Genomic DNA, 14,217 nt, shown 5'->3' on the forward strand with positions numbered 1-14,217 from the left:
AGCTCGGAGCTATTAGAACAGTTTCTATAGCATGTGCGAAATAAGAGAGGAAATAGAGACCCTGCAGCCCTAATCAGACTCTGTGTCTATCAGAGTCATTTGGTGCAGAGACAAACACAGGAACCACAGCGGCTTCACAAGCTCCTAATGGACGGATGAGACTTCTAATGAATGCACTCATCATCTGTGACTGCGTGTGTGTGTGTGTGTGTGCGTGTGTGTGTGTGTGTGGTGGGGGGTGTTTATGACAGTCTTTTGGTGTTGCAGCCAAACAGACGCCCCTCTCCTTTAAGCTCCAGTGTACATATTTCAAACACATGCTTGCTCATCCGCTTCTTTTCTCTCTCCCCCCTTCTGTCGCCTCCGTCTCTCTGTTTTCCCACAGAGAGCGAATCCAATCTGGAGATGCATGAAAAGGAGGAACAGAGCGTCACGTTCCCTCCAGAAAACAGCAAAAGTCTACGGTAAATACACAAATAAATATACCTATATATACCCCCATAATTTCTCCTCTAGCCTTGTATTTATTAAACAGCAGTAATGCAACCACAGGAAGCAGGTCTTATGTAAAGTATCTTCTTTTAATAGGAATCCAGCATCAGCAGTGCCATCGCACAAAGAAACGAGAGAGACAACGACACAGAGGAAAGAAGAGCAGAAAACATACAAGTAAGAACATTTCACATGGAGGAGAGGAACACAGTGACTGGAGGTCTCCTGCTCGTTAAGAAAACCTTTTTTTAAATTTACTGCGTCCACATGGCTTGTCGAGTTAAAAAAAAAAAGACAAAAAAGCAGAAGGGAATTAGAATCAGCAGCAAGAAACCTCCAGAATCTGTGTTCCTCCAATCAGGTGAGTAAATACTGGGACAGGAAGCAGGAGGAAGTGAAGGGCAGAAAGAAAGAGTCAATAATTAAGAATTATAATTTATATCGAAGCGTTGCTTCGTTTTTATTCCAACCGTTTCCTCCTCTGTCCCATCAGCAGAGTCTAACTCAGTACTGTTTACAATTAAACAAATCAAAGACACAAAGAGCTCATCGGACTGACATCGGAACAGATAACTCAGACAGTCGGCACAACAACATGGAAAAAACAGTCTAAAGAACATGGCAGACAAAAAGAAAAAACAAATCTATATTACAGTAAGATGCCACATCCCGAGAGGACAAAAACAATATTCATCATATTCAACTCATTCCAATAAGAAAGACGAGGTTACTCACTTTATATACAATAAATTAGAAATATTTCCTATCAAGAAACTCCTATTTAGTCTTTTTTTATTCTTATTTTTCAGTAAGCATTCCCTTCCGACAGATTCAACACACAAAGAGTCTAAACGACGAAATAACGTCTTCAAAATGACGAGGGACTTGAGGCATGCGCAAACCATGTAAACATTTGTACTCTAAATAGAGGATTTGATGCTGCTTATAGAGAGAAAAAAAGAATCGTAGCGCTTCTCTGTTTGACTTTTGCGTAAGAGGCTGGTTGTGGACCCGTTCCTTTCAAAATAAAAGCTGACACGACATCAACTCAACTGGAGGGAAAACCCACGCTAGTGTGAACTACAGGCTGTAGAAGAATATATGTGTAGGTGTACACACACACACACACACACACACACACACACACACACACACACACACACACACACACACACACGGGCCAACGTGTTGTTTATGATCTGTCCATAAAACTGCCATGGGACGCCAACACTTCAAATAACAGCAGAGCGGCCTTCCAGCACGGCCTCTTCACGTTTTAACGCCCAGATCAATAAAAATCTGCATAAACTGAAGTCTACCCAGATAATCCTCGGAGCCATTAAATGTACACACTACTGCTGAAACATTTAGCGCGGGAATAAATCCTGTCCGTTGATATCGGCCTGTAGTAGAACCTCTAGGAAATATATTTTGAGGAAAAAAATGAATATAGTTTAAAAAAATGTCAGTAAACGTCTGATGGAATATTTCGCTCTTTCCGTCCAGGTTGTGTCTGGAAACCGCCGTTGCGCACGCGTGTACTTCTATTTCCTGAAATGAGAGAAAGCCGCCTTGCATAGCAGATAATACACAATATAATGTATGTATAAAAATAGAGCTGATTCTTATTTTTTATGCAACGCCAGGGAACACGTTGAATAAAGATTTGGACTGTGGTGACCAAGGAGGAGTTATTGATTTTAGTCTGTGCTACGTGCACACGCGGATCTGTGCACTAGAATGAAGTGAGCAAAAGAAGTAGCAGCCTTAGAGGATTTGTACTGGCCAGTCTAATTTAAAAATGTCGTGTTTATCTGAGAGTAAGTGGTGCACAAGCATGCTGCGTCAGGGTTTGAGGAGAAGAGAATCTGCGGTTTCCATCGTGGAACTGGGGTCAGAGCAGCGCTGGATCCTCACTGATTCTGAGGATGTAATTTGCCTGAATAAATCTAACTTAGATTCACCGAAAAACGGAGCCTTGATGCTTCGAGCTTAGTTTGAACATGCAACTTTAGGCTCGTGTGACACGCAGAGGGCGGCATCGATAGCCGATGCAGGCCGCAGAGGAGCCGCGCATAAAGCATCCGGAGAGCAAAGCTGCAGGGCGGAGATCCACGGTATTGACAGCAGCCTAATCGGATCCCCAGCTGCTGAGTCGGGTTAACACCCCTGCTTCCACATCACTTCCACACTCCCCTACTCCTCCTCCACCCCCCTCCGGTATCTTGCTCATTACTTAGGCCGACAACCGGGAAACAAACGGCGGCTGGCTGCTTCTATCAACGCCGACAATCAGTCGCTTTCTAATCAAATTCTGTCGGCAATGAGAGAAACAAGAAAAAAAGAGAAGAAGAAAAATAAGGATGGAGCGCGGTGTGTCTGCGTGCACCAGCCCATCTGCTCCTCGTGCTTATTAATGGCCGTGTGAAATCCCGGTTTCAGCACCTCCGCGCCTCTCCGGTGTCAACAATACAATAAATAACTAATAAAAGGAAGAGCTGGAGGGAAAAAAGCTTCATTTTCTCCGTTTTCCCTCCCACTAGTCCTCTGTAGCATCACTTCGCGGTTTGCTGCTTCCTTTCCTTCCCTTTCATAATGTAGCCTATTATCAAAGCCTAATTAATAATCTAATGCAGGCGAAAAACCACGAGGACGCAAGAACAATGCATGAGTTCATCAAGCAAACAGTCCAATCCGCAGTTTTATGTGGAGTCAGACTCATTTAAAGGAGAAGAAGTCCGGGAGGAATTGTTGGTCGTCTGAGTTTTACTACCATCCTCCATTAATACAAATGATTCCAAAGTTCCAGCCTCCGTCCATCTCACTGAACATCAGACGCTCTTAAGACTTCAGTTTTAACGTTACGGCGTCCACTAGGGATCAATAAATCAATTGATCATGTGTAGGATATAGATTGGGGTGAAGCTCACGAAGTGAAGGTTAAGACAGAGTGAAAACAGCAGATGTATATATGTATATTTTTGCAGTTCTTGGGAAAGGCCATTTCGTGTCTAAGAAACAAGGGGCTGTATGTCGGATACATGGTGTGAGCGTGCGTGCGTCTGAGTGTTTGTGTGAGTCCCGCTAGTCCTTGGGTTGGTCCTTGCTCTGTTTCTTCATCTTCATCCTCCGGTTCTGGAACCAGATCTTCACCTGCCGCTCCGTCAGGTTGAGTGCGCGCGCCACCTCGTGCCGCCGGTCCCGCGTGAGGTACATGTTGAACAAGAACTCCTTCTCCAGCTCCAGCGTCTGGTATTTGGTGTACGGACACCGCTTCTTCCTGGAGGAGCGTGCGTGCAGCCAGTTGGCCGAGGGGTCATCTGGAAAAAGAAGAAATAAATGAGAAAGGAAGGCATTAAATTAGAATAAAGACTAAATTCACTCTGTAATTTGTTTAGTTGTGTTTTGGAACATTTAAGTAGAGAAACACTCTGAACAACGTCTCTCCGTGCGTAAAAGTTGGACAGCCTTGTGCGTAAAAGCGTAGCTCCCTAACACCTGACTCTGCAATTGACACTTTAGTGCGTAAACTAGGTTTATGGTGTCAAAAGGGGCGCATTTTTGACACGAGTGAATTCATGGCTGTTTTATTTGACATAGCCAGATGCTGCTCTCTCTGACCTACAGAACAGGGAATATGAACGGAGCTCATCAATGCGCAGAATTTAAAGGACGAAATTCTAAAAACGGTCTGATTTCACGACTTAGATGTTCCTGTTGCCCTATTATTATTTTATACAATCACAGTATGTGTGTTTCTAAACGGAACCAGTTTTAGAGCCATTTCTATGATTCAATATGTATCAGTTAACTTAAAACTGCGTGCGTAAAATAATTCGAACAAAATCAAAGCTAAATTTAAAGTAACGCGGTGTTATTTTCATTCAGTAAGAATACTGGAACTGTATGATCCTCTCTCATCTCACTCAGTACTCTTTTATATAGAAGCAGAACAATAACTAAATACATAAATGTGTTTTTGCATCGTTGCGCAGTCAACACTGAGGAAACTAACAGTGATGGCCTTCTGTAAATGATTTGTAATGACACTCTGCTCCAGTGAGAACTACAAGCCCCAACTCGCTTAAAAGAAATAAAAAGCACAAATCACGTCTTTCGTTGTGGAAACTTTGGTCTAAAATAGTAAATAACAATGCTGTAGCGTAATGCGTAAACATAAGGGCTCTGAAATGTGATCTCCTTGTTTTCCACTGAGAGCAAATTATGAATTATCCGCTGTCATGATTTTTTTTCCTTCTCATTCTCTTCCTTTTTTTTTCCTGTCGTATCAGCCTCTCTTGTTTGCCAGGCCACCCTGGCTCCTCCATCCCCCCCTTCCCACCACCCCACCCCTCTTTATAGCTTTCAGACCGATGTAATTAGCAGAGACTTCTTGTTTGGGACGCATGGGTCTGGTTTAGGGCTGAAAGCTATCTGCTCTTCCCCTCTGCAGAGAACTGAGGCATCTCAGCTATGAGACAGCTTGCAGGGAGTCTCACAGCACCGAGGCTCTTAAAAGGACAATTCCAAGCAAAAAGAAAGAGGATGCCCTTTGCCCAATTTTGAGCATTTTGCACAGTACCTGAATTTACCCATGAAAAAACCATCAAAACAGATTTGGGGAAATTACAAATAAAACCAAAGCTGTTTCTGGTTTATTTTCACTTTTACATCTTCTAAATAAAACCTTTAACCAAAGGCAATTATTCCCTGTGGTTTGGTCAGGCTCCGTTTCCAGTCAGTCAAACCAACAAACAGACGCTCCCACTTTCTACAGAGTGTAAAATCACAAAACAAATTCAATGATAAAGGTCGATCTTTAAATTTCTGCCTTTTCATTGGGTGGAGCTTCTCCTTAGAATTCAGCAGAACAGCTAAAGCTAAACAAGGAACCATGAAAGGTCATCTGCAGAGATGTAGAGAGCAGCATGCAAAGTGGAAAACAAACCCACGCTGGGATTATTTCTTTTTTATGCTGTTGTTTCTCCGTGACATTTCGTCAATGACTCCCTCCCAGTCAGTAGGCCGATTCAGAGTCTGGAGCACAACCCCAAAATGTGACTCCAGGAGGGGATTCTGCTCCGGATTTATTGGTAAAAAGTTGGTTTAAGTAGAGTCACTGGCTGTTTTTGTTGTACTAGAGCTTTCCCAAGGCGGTGGAAGTCAGAGAGAGTGAAACACAGCACATGTGTAATCTAACCATCAGAGTGAGTTTTGGAATAGAGGTTCCATCTAAATCAGTTTGGACAGAGTGCAGGCCAAAGAGCTTCTAATGTCCGGAAAAAAAAGAGATTTATCTGTGCAGCCAGGAGCAGTTTCAGGTCTGCAGGGCAATGGGGTGATAAAGATTTTTTGTTCGTATGTTAAATGCAGCCTCAGTCCTTCGGCCTAAAAAGGCAGAAGGGATGATCTCACTAGTCGTAGGCTGAAAGACGGAGCTTCCGCGCCTTTTCACGCCAGACAGGGAGAATTAAAATGTGTGTGTTTCTCTGCCTGAGGAGCCAGTCATTTCCCTCACTAATCTTGGGTGGAGACTTCATCTGTCTTCCATTTCACTGCTAATATCTGGTAATATTTTACTACATGACAATCATACTTTCAGCAACTGCTAATCACATCCATGACAGTGTTTTTTTCTCTCCCACTTGTACACAAAGGACAATTCTGTGTGGCACAAGCACCCTGACTTCTTGTTTGGTCAGATTCATATGGATTTAAGTTTCTTTTATACTAATGTGAAGCTTCCATTCCTCATTGAAATCCATTTCCATCAGAAAATGGATTAAAGCATAGATGAGATAAGGCACAATTCTGATTTAAAAGTACTTTTTTAAATTTTAAGTTTAACTTATGTAATAATAACTCATTAAGATGAGAACATCCTTTCTTTTGGCAAAAAAACAAACAACTTTTTGACTTGTTTTGTCACAATTTTGAGATTTTAGCATAATTTTCACCTAAAATGTCTTCATTTTGACTAATTTTGCTTTTCATCAAATCTATCATTTATCTTGTGAGACACTAAATGAATATAGCACCTCTTGTGAATATTGCTGTCTAAATCTATGCCCAAAGTTTATTCATGTAGTTGCTATTATTAGTTTTACTCTTATATGTGTAGATGGTTGACCAAGCAGAGCAAAGCTTGTTTGGAGGGAATGTTTGGACCCATTCTTCTCATCATATTTCCGTAATGCCAGTCATCTGTGCTCACGGTTTGATTTGCTATTTAAGACTAGCATGTGAATTCAATGACCAACAAAACAAAAGAGCTCTCTCATGGTGGAAATCCCAGATCTGATTTACCAGCAAAATGTAATCAGCTGATCCATTACATGTCTGTTCTGCTACATAAATCTGTGAGATTGAAGAGAAAGTGATTACAAGATGTTTGTTTTCATTTTAGAATTTAGAGGTAAGCTGCACGGAATGCAGAAAATAAAAAGGCTAATTTCTATTCCAAAAAATCTGAGTTTGCTGCTTAAAATACACAAAAACAAGCAGACAGATTGGGAATAAACCCGTGATTATAGCCTCACATTTGCACTACCAATATGTAGTAACTTTTATTACTTTTTTGCAGAATGTGTTTGTGGAGATTTTTCCTCCTAATAATTCTGCATAGTTTGTTTAATCTCAGCAGATTAGATGCAGGAGACTTTGTGGCAGATGCATCATCACCTCAGCCTCTGCTCCTGTGTGGATCTGACATGAGACAGCCTCACCAGTGGAGTTATCGTTAGCGGCCATCATCAGTAAATACGTCCTTAATACCCTTTGGAATCAATTTCCTCCAACATGGCCAGCATGTAGAGGATCGATTTCATCTCAGAGTAAAATAATGTCTGGCAAAGAGGTGATGGTGGGCTGGTGGGGGGGGGCAGTGGAAGAGGTAGAGGGGTGCAGTGCTTTTGTCACATGTTAAAGTGGGTGCTTTGCATTCCCTGGGTGTATAATCACCTTCAGGACCATTCATTACCCTCGGAGCTGTGCCGCCACCGTGGCTGTCACCCGGGATGACAAACCGGTGGAGGGGTGGGGTGGTAGTGGTGGTGGAGGGGGGAGATGGGGTGCTCTCTCTCTCCAAAGGGGTGGGAAGACAGAGACGATGATGATAGATAGAAAGAAGAAAATGTGAGTGGAAGGGGGGTGTTGTGGTCGTACAGCCCAATCTGAAAGTTCTCTCTGGGCCACATGTGTAGCTGCAGAGGAGACGTGTGCACACGGACAGGCACACGGACGGAAAGATTGATGTTCCCGTAAAGCTGCGCTGCTATAGCCTGTGGCCCTGCAGCGTGGTGTCTTGGATTGTTGGCCTGTGTGTGTGTCTTTGCCGGGCGTCCACCTTGATTCATGCGTGGAAACAGTGACCGAAACGGATACAAGACTAATATCACGTCCCGTCTCTTCCACTGCCCCCCCCCCCCCCTCCGCCTTTGCAATTTCACCCTAATAGATCCAGAAATTGACCTCTCATATCCCAGAGGCACGTTATTACATTTCCCAAAGTCGTATTTTATCTGCCCCCCCCCTCCTTCCCTTGTCCCAATACCCCCATCCACCCCAACCTTTACACCCCATCTCACCCAGCCACCAACAGCAACACGCCAATTAATGGGGTTGCTCACCCGGCGTTATAACTTAATAAACTTCGGGGGTAATAACTTTCTCGCTCTGCCCGGCAGCAGCAGCACCGGCACAAAGACTGAAGTGTAATCTTGTAGTTTATTCTGGATGGCCGCCCAGCACCAGGAACACAAAGAGAAATGTGTAGCTGGATGCCAGCATTAACTGGACGTGGTGTTTTGGAAGGAGTAGGATTCCACTGATGTTCACATGGCAGCCATTTTGAATGCATGCAGAGCCTGGGTCTCCCCTGCTGTTAAGACGGATAAATCATGCCGAAACTACATTTTTTCCTCGGATTCCTCGCTAAAGGGGGAATAAGACCTGAATTCAAGGAGCTCATGTCGACAGTTTAGTAAATCCCAGCCGCTATCACAATCTGAAGCATCCTGCCTTCCAGCTGAGCTGCTGCTCTGAGCAACTGGCTTTCACAGTGCCCTCATTTGATCAGATTTACAAGTTTGGAGCTGGAAAGCATTACACTTGTGGTGTTGACAAAAAACAACATTCTTTTAGGGAGGTTTCGCTGTTTGCCAGGACATATGAGGCACCGGCTTGTGTGCCTTCAGGATTCCCGAAACGCCAACTATCTTTCCGAAACTCCTCATCTGAAAAGAAAAAGGGGGGAAAGAAGCAAGGACTTTGAAAAACTCTGCCATGCTGTAATGTTTTGCAGGCTAGCAGCTCATAAAGTCCAAAGTTCTCGGTGGAATTTGGCCCCTGTTGAATACTACATTGTTAGGCCACTTATGTGAGGGGGTATGGAGCACAAAATATGACTTTGGGACGACATAAAACCCAGTGGGGCTGACGATGCAGCTTAAAATGAGTCTGTAAAACATTTTCTTCCTCCTTCTCATGCCCCTTATGTGAGATGAAAGATTTTTAGATTTTGAAATGTTTTGTAGGCAGTCGAGAAGTTTTAGTGTCACTGACAAAGCAAGGCCTTAGTGAAAACCTCATAGATGATCTAGAACCTATTAGTGAGGTTTGGAGGTGCTTTGGACAGAGCATGGCTAACTTTTCTCCTCTGTTTCCACTCTTAATGCTAAGCTAACTGGCTCCTGGTTGTGGGATAATCCTCTCATTATGCCCTCATCAAGAAAGCAAATAAGCGTATTATTTAAAATGTTAAACCACAGGAAGCAAGTGTGAGCAAATCATTCCAAACAGATAATGGGTACTTTTATGACAACAGATGATTCTTCTATTGCAGCACAAAATAATTCATCCTAACAATAAAAATCTGCAACAGCTCTGAAGTGTAAATCTGTATTTCCAAGCAGATTCCCTCATAAGCAGCAACCCTGAGGTGTCACTGAGGAACATGTATGGAAGTAATGGCAGCTCTCACGCAGAAATGCATGCACAGTTTGCACCTACACGGTTCAAAATGGCCGCCTGGTGAACAATAGAAGCAGCCTTTTCCTTTCTTTAGTCACTGGTTGGTGCAGCTCCCACTACCTGCCACACTAACCCACTGCAGCACAGACTCATGGAAACAGACCACAGGAGAAAGTGCTGACCCTTTAGAAGAGATGAGGGATTTTCTTTTTTTTTTTTCATTTAGTTTTTGCTCATTTCCACAGACAGGCCTTCACGACCACCAGGCCAGACTGGGACACACAGTGTTACTGGTGGAAAGTCTAATAATTCAGACTGGGGCTGCTGGGCTCCGTCCAGCTCTTAACCAGCTCTCTGCTGATGGATAGCGCGCTCTGATGCTGTAATAAGGTGGCTGAGTGTGTGTGTGTGTGTGGCAGCCGTGCAGTCATAAAGTGTGTATATGTGAGCGTGTGTAGGGTTTGTAATTTGTGTTTCTTCTCCTGAAAAGGCCAGTATGGAGGTGGAAGTCTCCCTCTCTCTCACAGCAGACGGATGGATCAGACTCCTCTGGCACATGTGAGATTTATCAGGCAGGATTAGTGCAGGGAAACACAGCCCGTTCACATCCAACATAATGAATATAGATATATACATTTTTTTTTCAGAAAAATCTAATGAATATCTTTCTAGGGAACGCTTTTCTGTCCCACCCAAAAAAATAAGTCAAGAAGCTTTTTTGGGAAAGAGCTTCGAGCGGAGCCAGAGCCGCCAACACGTGATGGATGAAATGTTGTTGTTAGTGCGAGTGATGATAGAAAAACAGAACAAACCCTTGTTATAGTGGCCGAACCCTGCACGGCTTTATATCAACATGACTGCGACTCTTGACAGGTAGAATATTATTATTATTACGGAGTGCAAATGAACCAAACAGCCGCTCACATGCGACCGAGACTAGAGTAACACCAATCCAATGACTGTCCAATCAAATGCAGCTTTCAGTCATTTTAAATTAAAAAAAAAGGTTTGCATTAATTTATCAGAATAAAAACAACGTAAGAACATCCTCTTCCCTTCACATGCAACGCGTAAAACCCTACACTCTAGGTGAAAAAAAAAATCTAAGTTTCACTCTTGTCCTCGTTCAGCTACAGCTTGAAACTCCATCACCAGCCGCTGTGGGATTTCCATGAGCCTCCATGTAGATTTATACGCGCTTTAAGAGTCCAGTGTTCTCGTCCTGACCGTCCCTCCTTCAGATGGGAGTCCCGCTCAGCGCACTGAGTCCACGCTGCAGGCTGAGTTATGAGGCCTCTGCTCTATTGAGAACTAATCTAGCCTGCTCTGCTGCTCCGAGCCGCCCAGGTCAGTGATGGACGGCCCCGGCTCCTTTTTATGATTTTGATGATTTTTTTTAGAAGAAGACATACAGGAGACGTGTTCAGCTGATGGAGCGAAACGTGTTGTTTGAGGACAGCTAATAATAGACTGCATTATCCTCATTATTATTGTTATCATGAGAGGAGAGTGAGGGTAAATGCGACACATGCACTGCTCCTCTTCCTGAGAAATACGCGCACATGTGTCCAAACCCTAATCAAAGCAGAAGCAGAGGATAGTGCGTATCTGTGTCTCTCTGTCCACCCAGAAGCATTACCATATTATACGACTAGTTACCCCGACCTATAAAAGATAATCCGGCCTGTCCGGTGCAGCCCGGTGGAGCTCCGGAGCTCATCTTTCCACACCGTATTGACTGTTCATTCGTGCGTAAAGCTGCAGGATCAGGAAGCAGAGGGCCCGGCACGTTTCCACACCGAGCATACCGTGTAGCATTCCGCTCCTCAGACATGTTCACACTTTTAAATGGGACAGTTTGTTACAGCCTGACTGACAGCAGGAGCTTTAAAATGCGACGGAGCAGACAGAAGCACATGTGTGCCGGAGATAATGAGAGCCCTATGATCTATAATGTACCTGCAGTTTAATAAAGAGCGAGAAAAAGACTTATTTAAAAGTAGGTGCTTTTCAGAGGAGACAGAAGTGCCCATGTCCTGATTATCTGGAGGTTATCCAACCTGAACACCTTCGCTGGTGAAAATGAGAGATTAGATTATTTTTTGGATTTATTGGTTCTGCTCTAAACCGTCCGATCTACTTGCTTAAAGCTTTCCAGACACACCAGAATCGTTTGTCTTTAACAAGCATCTATAATAAATTGATAAGTTTTTCTTTTTAGATGAGAAGCTCTAAAGCAGCTTTATGTGTTTAACTGGGCTTCCAGCCAAGTGATTCAAACTAACCATAATGTCAGTCACTTTCAGACTGTCTTATGGAGGCAATAACATCACCTCACACAGAAATACAAAATACAACAATGACCCCTACAGTTCTTCAGTTTCTGCTAAAATTATCTGAGGAGGTGGTCCAAATATGCTGAATTATTAAGCCTATTTTGGGTTCTTGTTTTATTACGTTTCACATCGTTATTTTATCCACTACTTGCAGGTTAATAAAAGAGTGTGTCACTCCAGGAAACTAAGGGGAACTACACACAGCATTAGTGTCATTGCTTATCTGTTGTCTGTGTGCATCCTGTGCGTGTTTGCCAGTGAGCACCGCTAACACGGGGACGATACGAGCTAAATATCACAGTAAACTTCGAGAGCAGAAGGTGGGGGCTCTCCGGCTCTTTGTTCTTGTTTTATGGCGGCATTAAAAGCATTTACAATCTCCCACTTCACGCTCTCTCTCTCCCTCTCCCGCGCCCTATTTCCTGCTTTAATAACTTACTTTGATCCGGGCCGTCTTTGTCCTCACTGCCTTCACAAATGTCCTTATTTTCCTCGAACCCTGCTCCCGGGATGGCGGTGGGATGGTGGCTCAGCTCTCGCGCCGCCGTGGACGTCGACTCCAGGATGTACGTGGTGGTCTCGTGTTGGTGCTGTCCGCCGATTTTGGGTGGGATCTCCCCTCCGAGATGTCCGAGCTGCGGCTCCAGCTTGACCAGCCCCGTTTGGCCCTGCCCTGGGACGGACTCGGAGCCGCGCGGGGCGCAGTCCAGCCACGAGCGTATGTACCGTGTGTCCGCGGCGGGCACGTGCTGGGCTGGGATGTACGGGTGGTAGACAGCGGGGAGGCCGCTGGCACCGTGGTGCGGGCTGAACGGGCTCCAGGACGAGGAGAAGACCGGAGGCTTGGGCTGGAAGCTGCAGGATGGATAGGACTCCGGGTGGGGATGCTCCGCCTGGGCAGCGCCGCCGGGCAGCCTCCCGCCCGCGGCCGCTGCGGAGCTGGAACCGGAGTACTGGACGCTGGGGAAGCGAGCCGGGGCTGAGAGTTCATCGCTCTCGTGACTTATGATGGAGTCCACGTAATAGTTGCTCAAAGTCCCAGAAATGGACATTCTCGGACATTATCTGCGAAACGCCGCAAGTTCACTAAAAGGAGAAGAGAGACATTACTGGATTTTCCTCTCTTTCCTTCTCTCTCTCTTTTTCGTCTTCTTCTCTTCTGTTCTTTGCGAGCTCGCCCCCTCCCTTCCTCTCTCTCTCTCTTTCTCTCTCTCTCCTCTAGCCCCTTCCTTCCAAACAACTTGCTCACTATAGCGAAACAAAGTGCTACAGCCTTCAGCCTCGCACGGTGCGCGGGGGTTTGTCGGGCTGTGAGAGGCGCAAACTGATTGGCCGGACTTTTTCTTCGAGCCTGAAAAAGCGTCAATGGAGCGTAAATCAATCCTGCACACGCGCCCCCTCCCTATCCTCTCTCTCTCTCTGCCTCTCTCTCTCCGTGTCTCTCTCTCTAATAGATTGCCTCCCTCTAAATAAATTGTCTTGTTTATATGCAATATGCAAAATGAACACTTCGTGCGTATATCTAGTCTGCGTATCTATGGCTGCTGTCAGGCTGGAATTATAGAAAACCGTTAAATTATGCGTCGTCTGGACACTACGCATGAAATGCAAAGTGGAGACAATGGCTGACAAATAAGTGCCGCCATTATTTTTATGTATTTATCTTTATTTTTTACCTAAGCAAAATAGATACACGTGTATTTCACTGTGAGACTGGAGAAAAACGAATAGCTGAGAGAACATCCAGTCTTGCTGAATTGTGCACAAGCAATCACTTAAATCAATCCCAGCATCAGGGAGTCTGCATTTAAAACACCATTAGTAGAAGCACCAATAGTCCCACACTTAAGGCGAGTCAACAGCAGAGATATTTTCCTTCCAAGACAAGATAGATGGTAAAACTCGCACCCAGGTATGTTTAATTATTCACCCGCTTTCTGGGCCCACTTGGAAGCTTTTCTCTGAGCTGTGGAGCTGCTCGACACTGTTTTTATTGGCAGATTAACAGTCATTTTTGTTAACGAGCGCCATTAAATCGGGTCCTGCGTGGTTATGCCGCTTGTCTTTACAGCGTAAACTACTTCAACTACTTTTTTGGGGTCCGTTTAATACCATAATAAAATCCTACATGAGGGCGGCTGCTTTACTTTTATAGGGCTGATATATGGCCTGTGGTGGTGCGGACCGTAAACGCGGCTGAGGCTGCTGCAGCCTTCCTGCCGGTCGGCTAAAGGGAGCTTCTCACTCACCGGTCAGGCTGCCAGGAGCGAACACAGCTCCGACCGGAGCTCGGTGGAGGCACCGGGGAGGCTGGACGCACGGATTTGTGTTCACTTGTACTCACTCGGCAATGTTTGAGGGATAAAATCAGGCTTTTAATGAGGATACTGGAGACTCAGCTTCACTCTGGACTGCTCAG

General features: G+C 44.7%; 1 protein-coding gene across 1 annotated transcript; it reads right to left on the minus strand.

Moving 5' to 3' along the window:
- Positions 1-562: 562 nt before the first annotated feature.
- Positions 563-13,038, minus strand: hoxb9a (homeobox B9a). Its single transcript, XM_022195942.2, has 2 exons — positions 12,238-13,038; positions 563-3,812 (listed from the first exon to the last, which is right to left on the minus strand). The coding sequence occupies exons 1-2, from the start codon at positions 12,848-12,850 to the stop codon at positions 3,577-3,579; spliced, it is 849 nt and encodes a 282-aa protein (XP_022051634.1). The 5' UTR covers positions 12,851-13,038; the 3' UTR covers positions 563-3,576.
- Positions 13,039-14,217: the final 1,179 nt, after the last annotated feature.

The sequence above is a fragment of the Acanthochromis polyacanthus genome, chromosome 2 (genome assembly GCF_021347895.1).
Source record: "Acanthochromis polyacanthus isolate Apoly-LR-REF ecotype Palm Island chromosome 2, KAUST_Apoly_ChrSc, whole genome shotgun sequence".
Lineage (NCBI taxonomy): Eukaryota > Metazoa > Chordata > Actinopteri > Pomacentridae > Acanthochromis > Acanthochromis polyacanthus.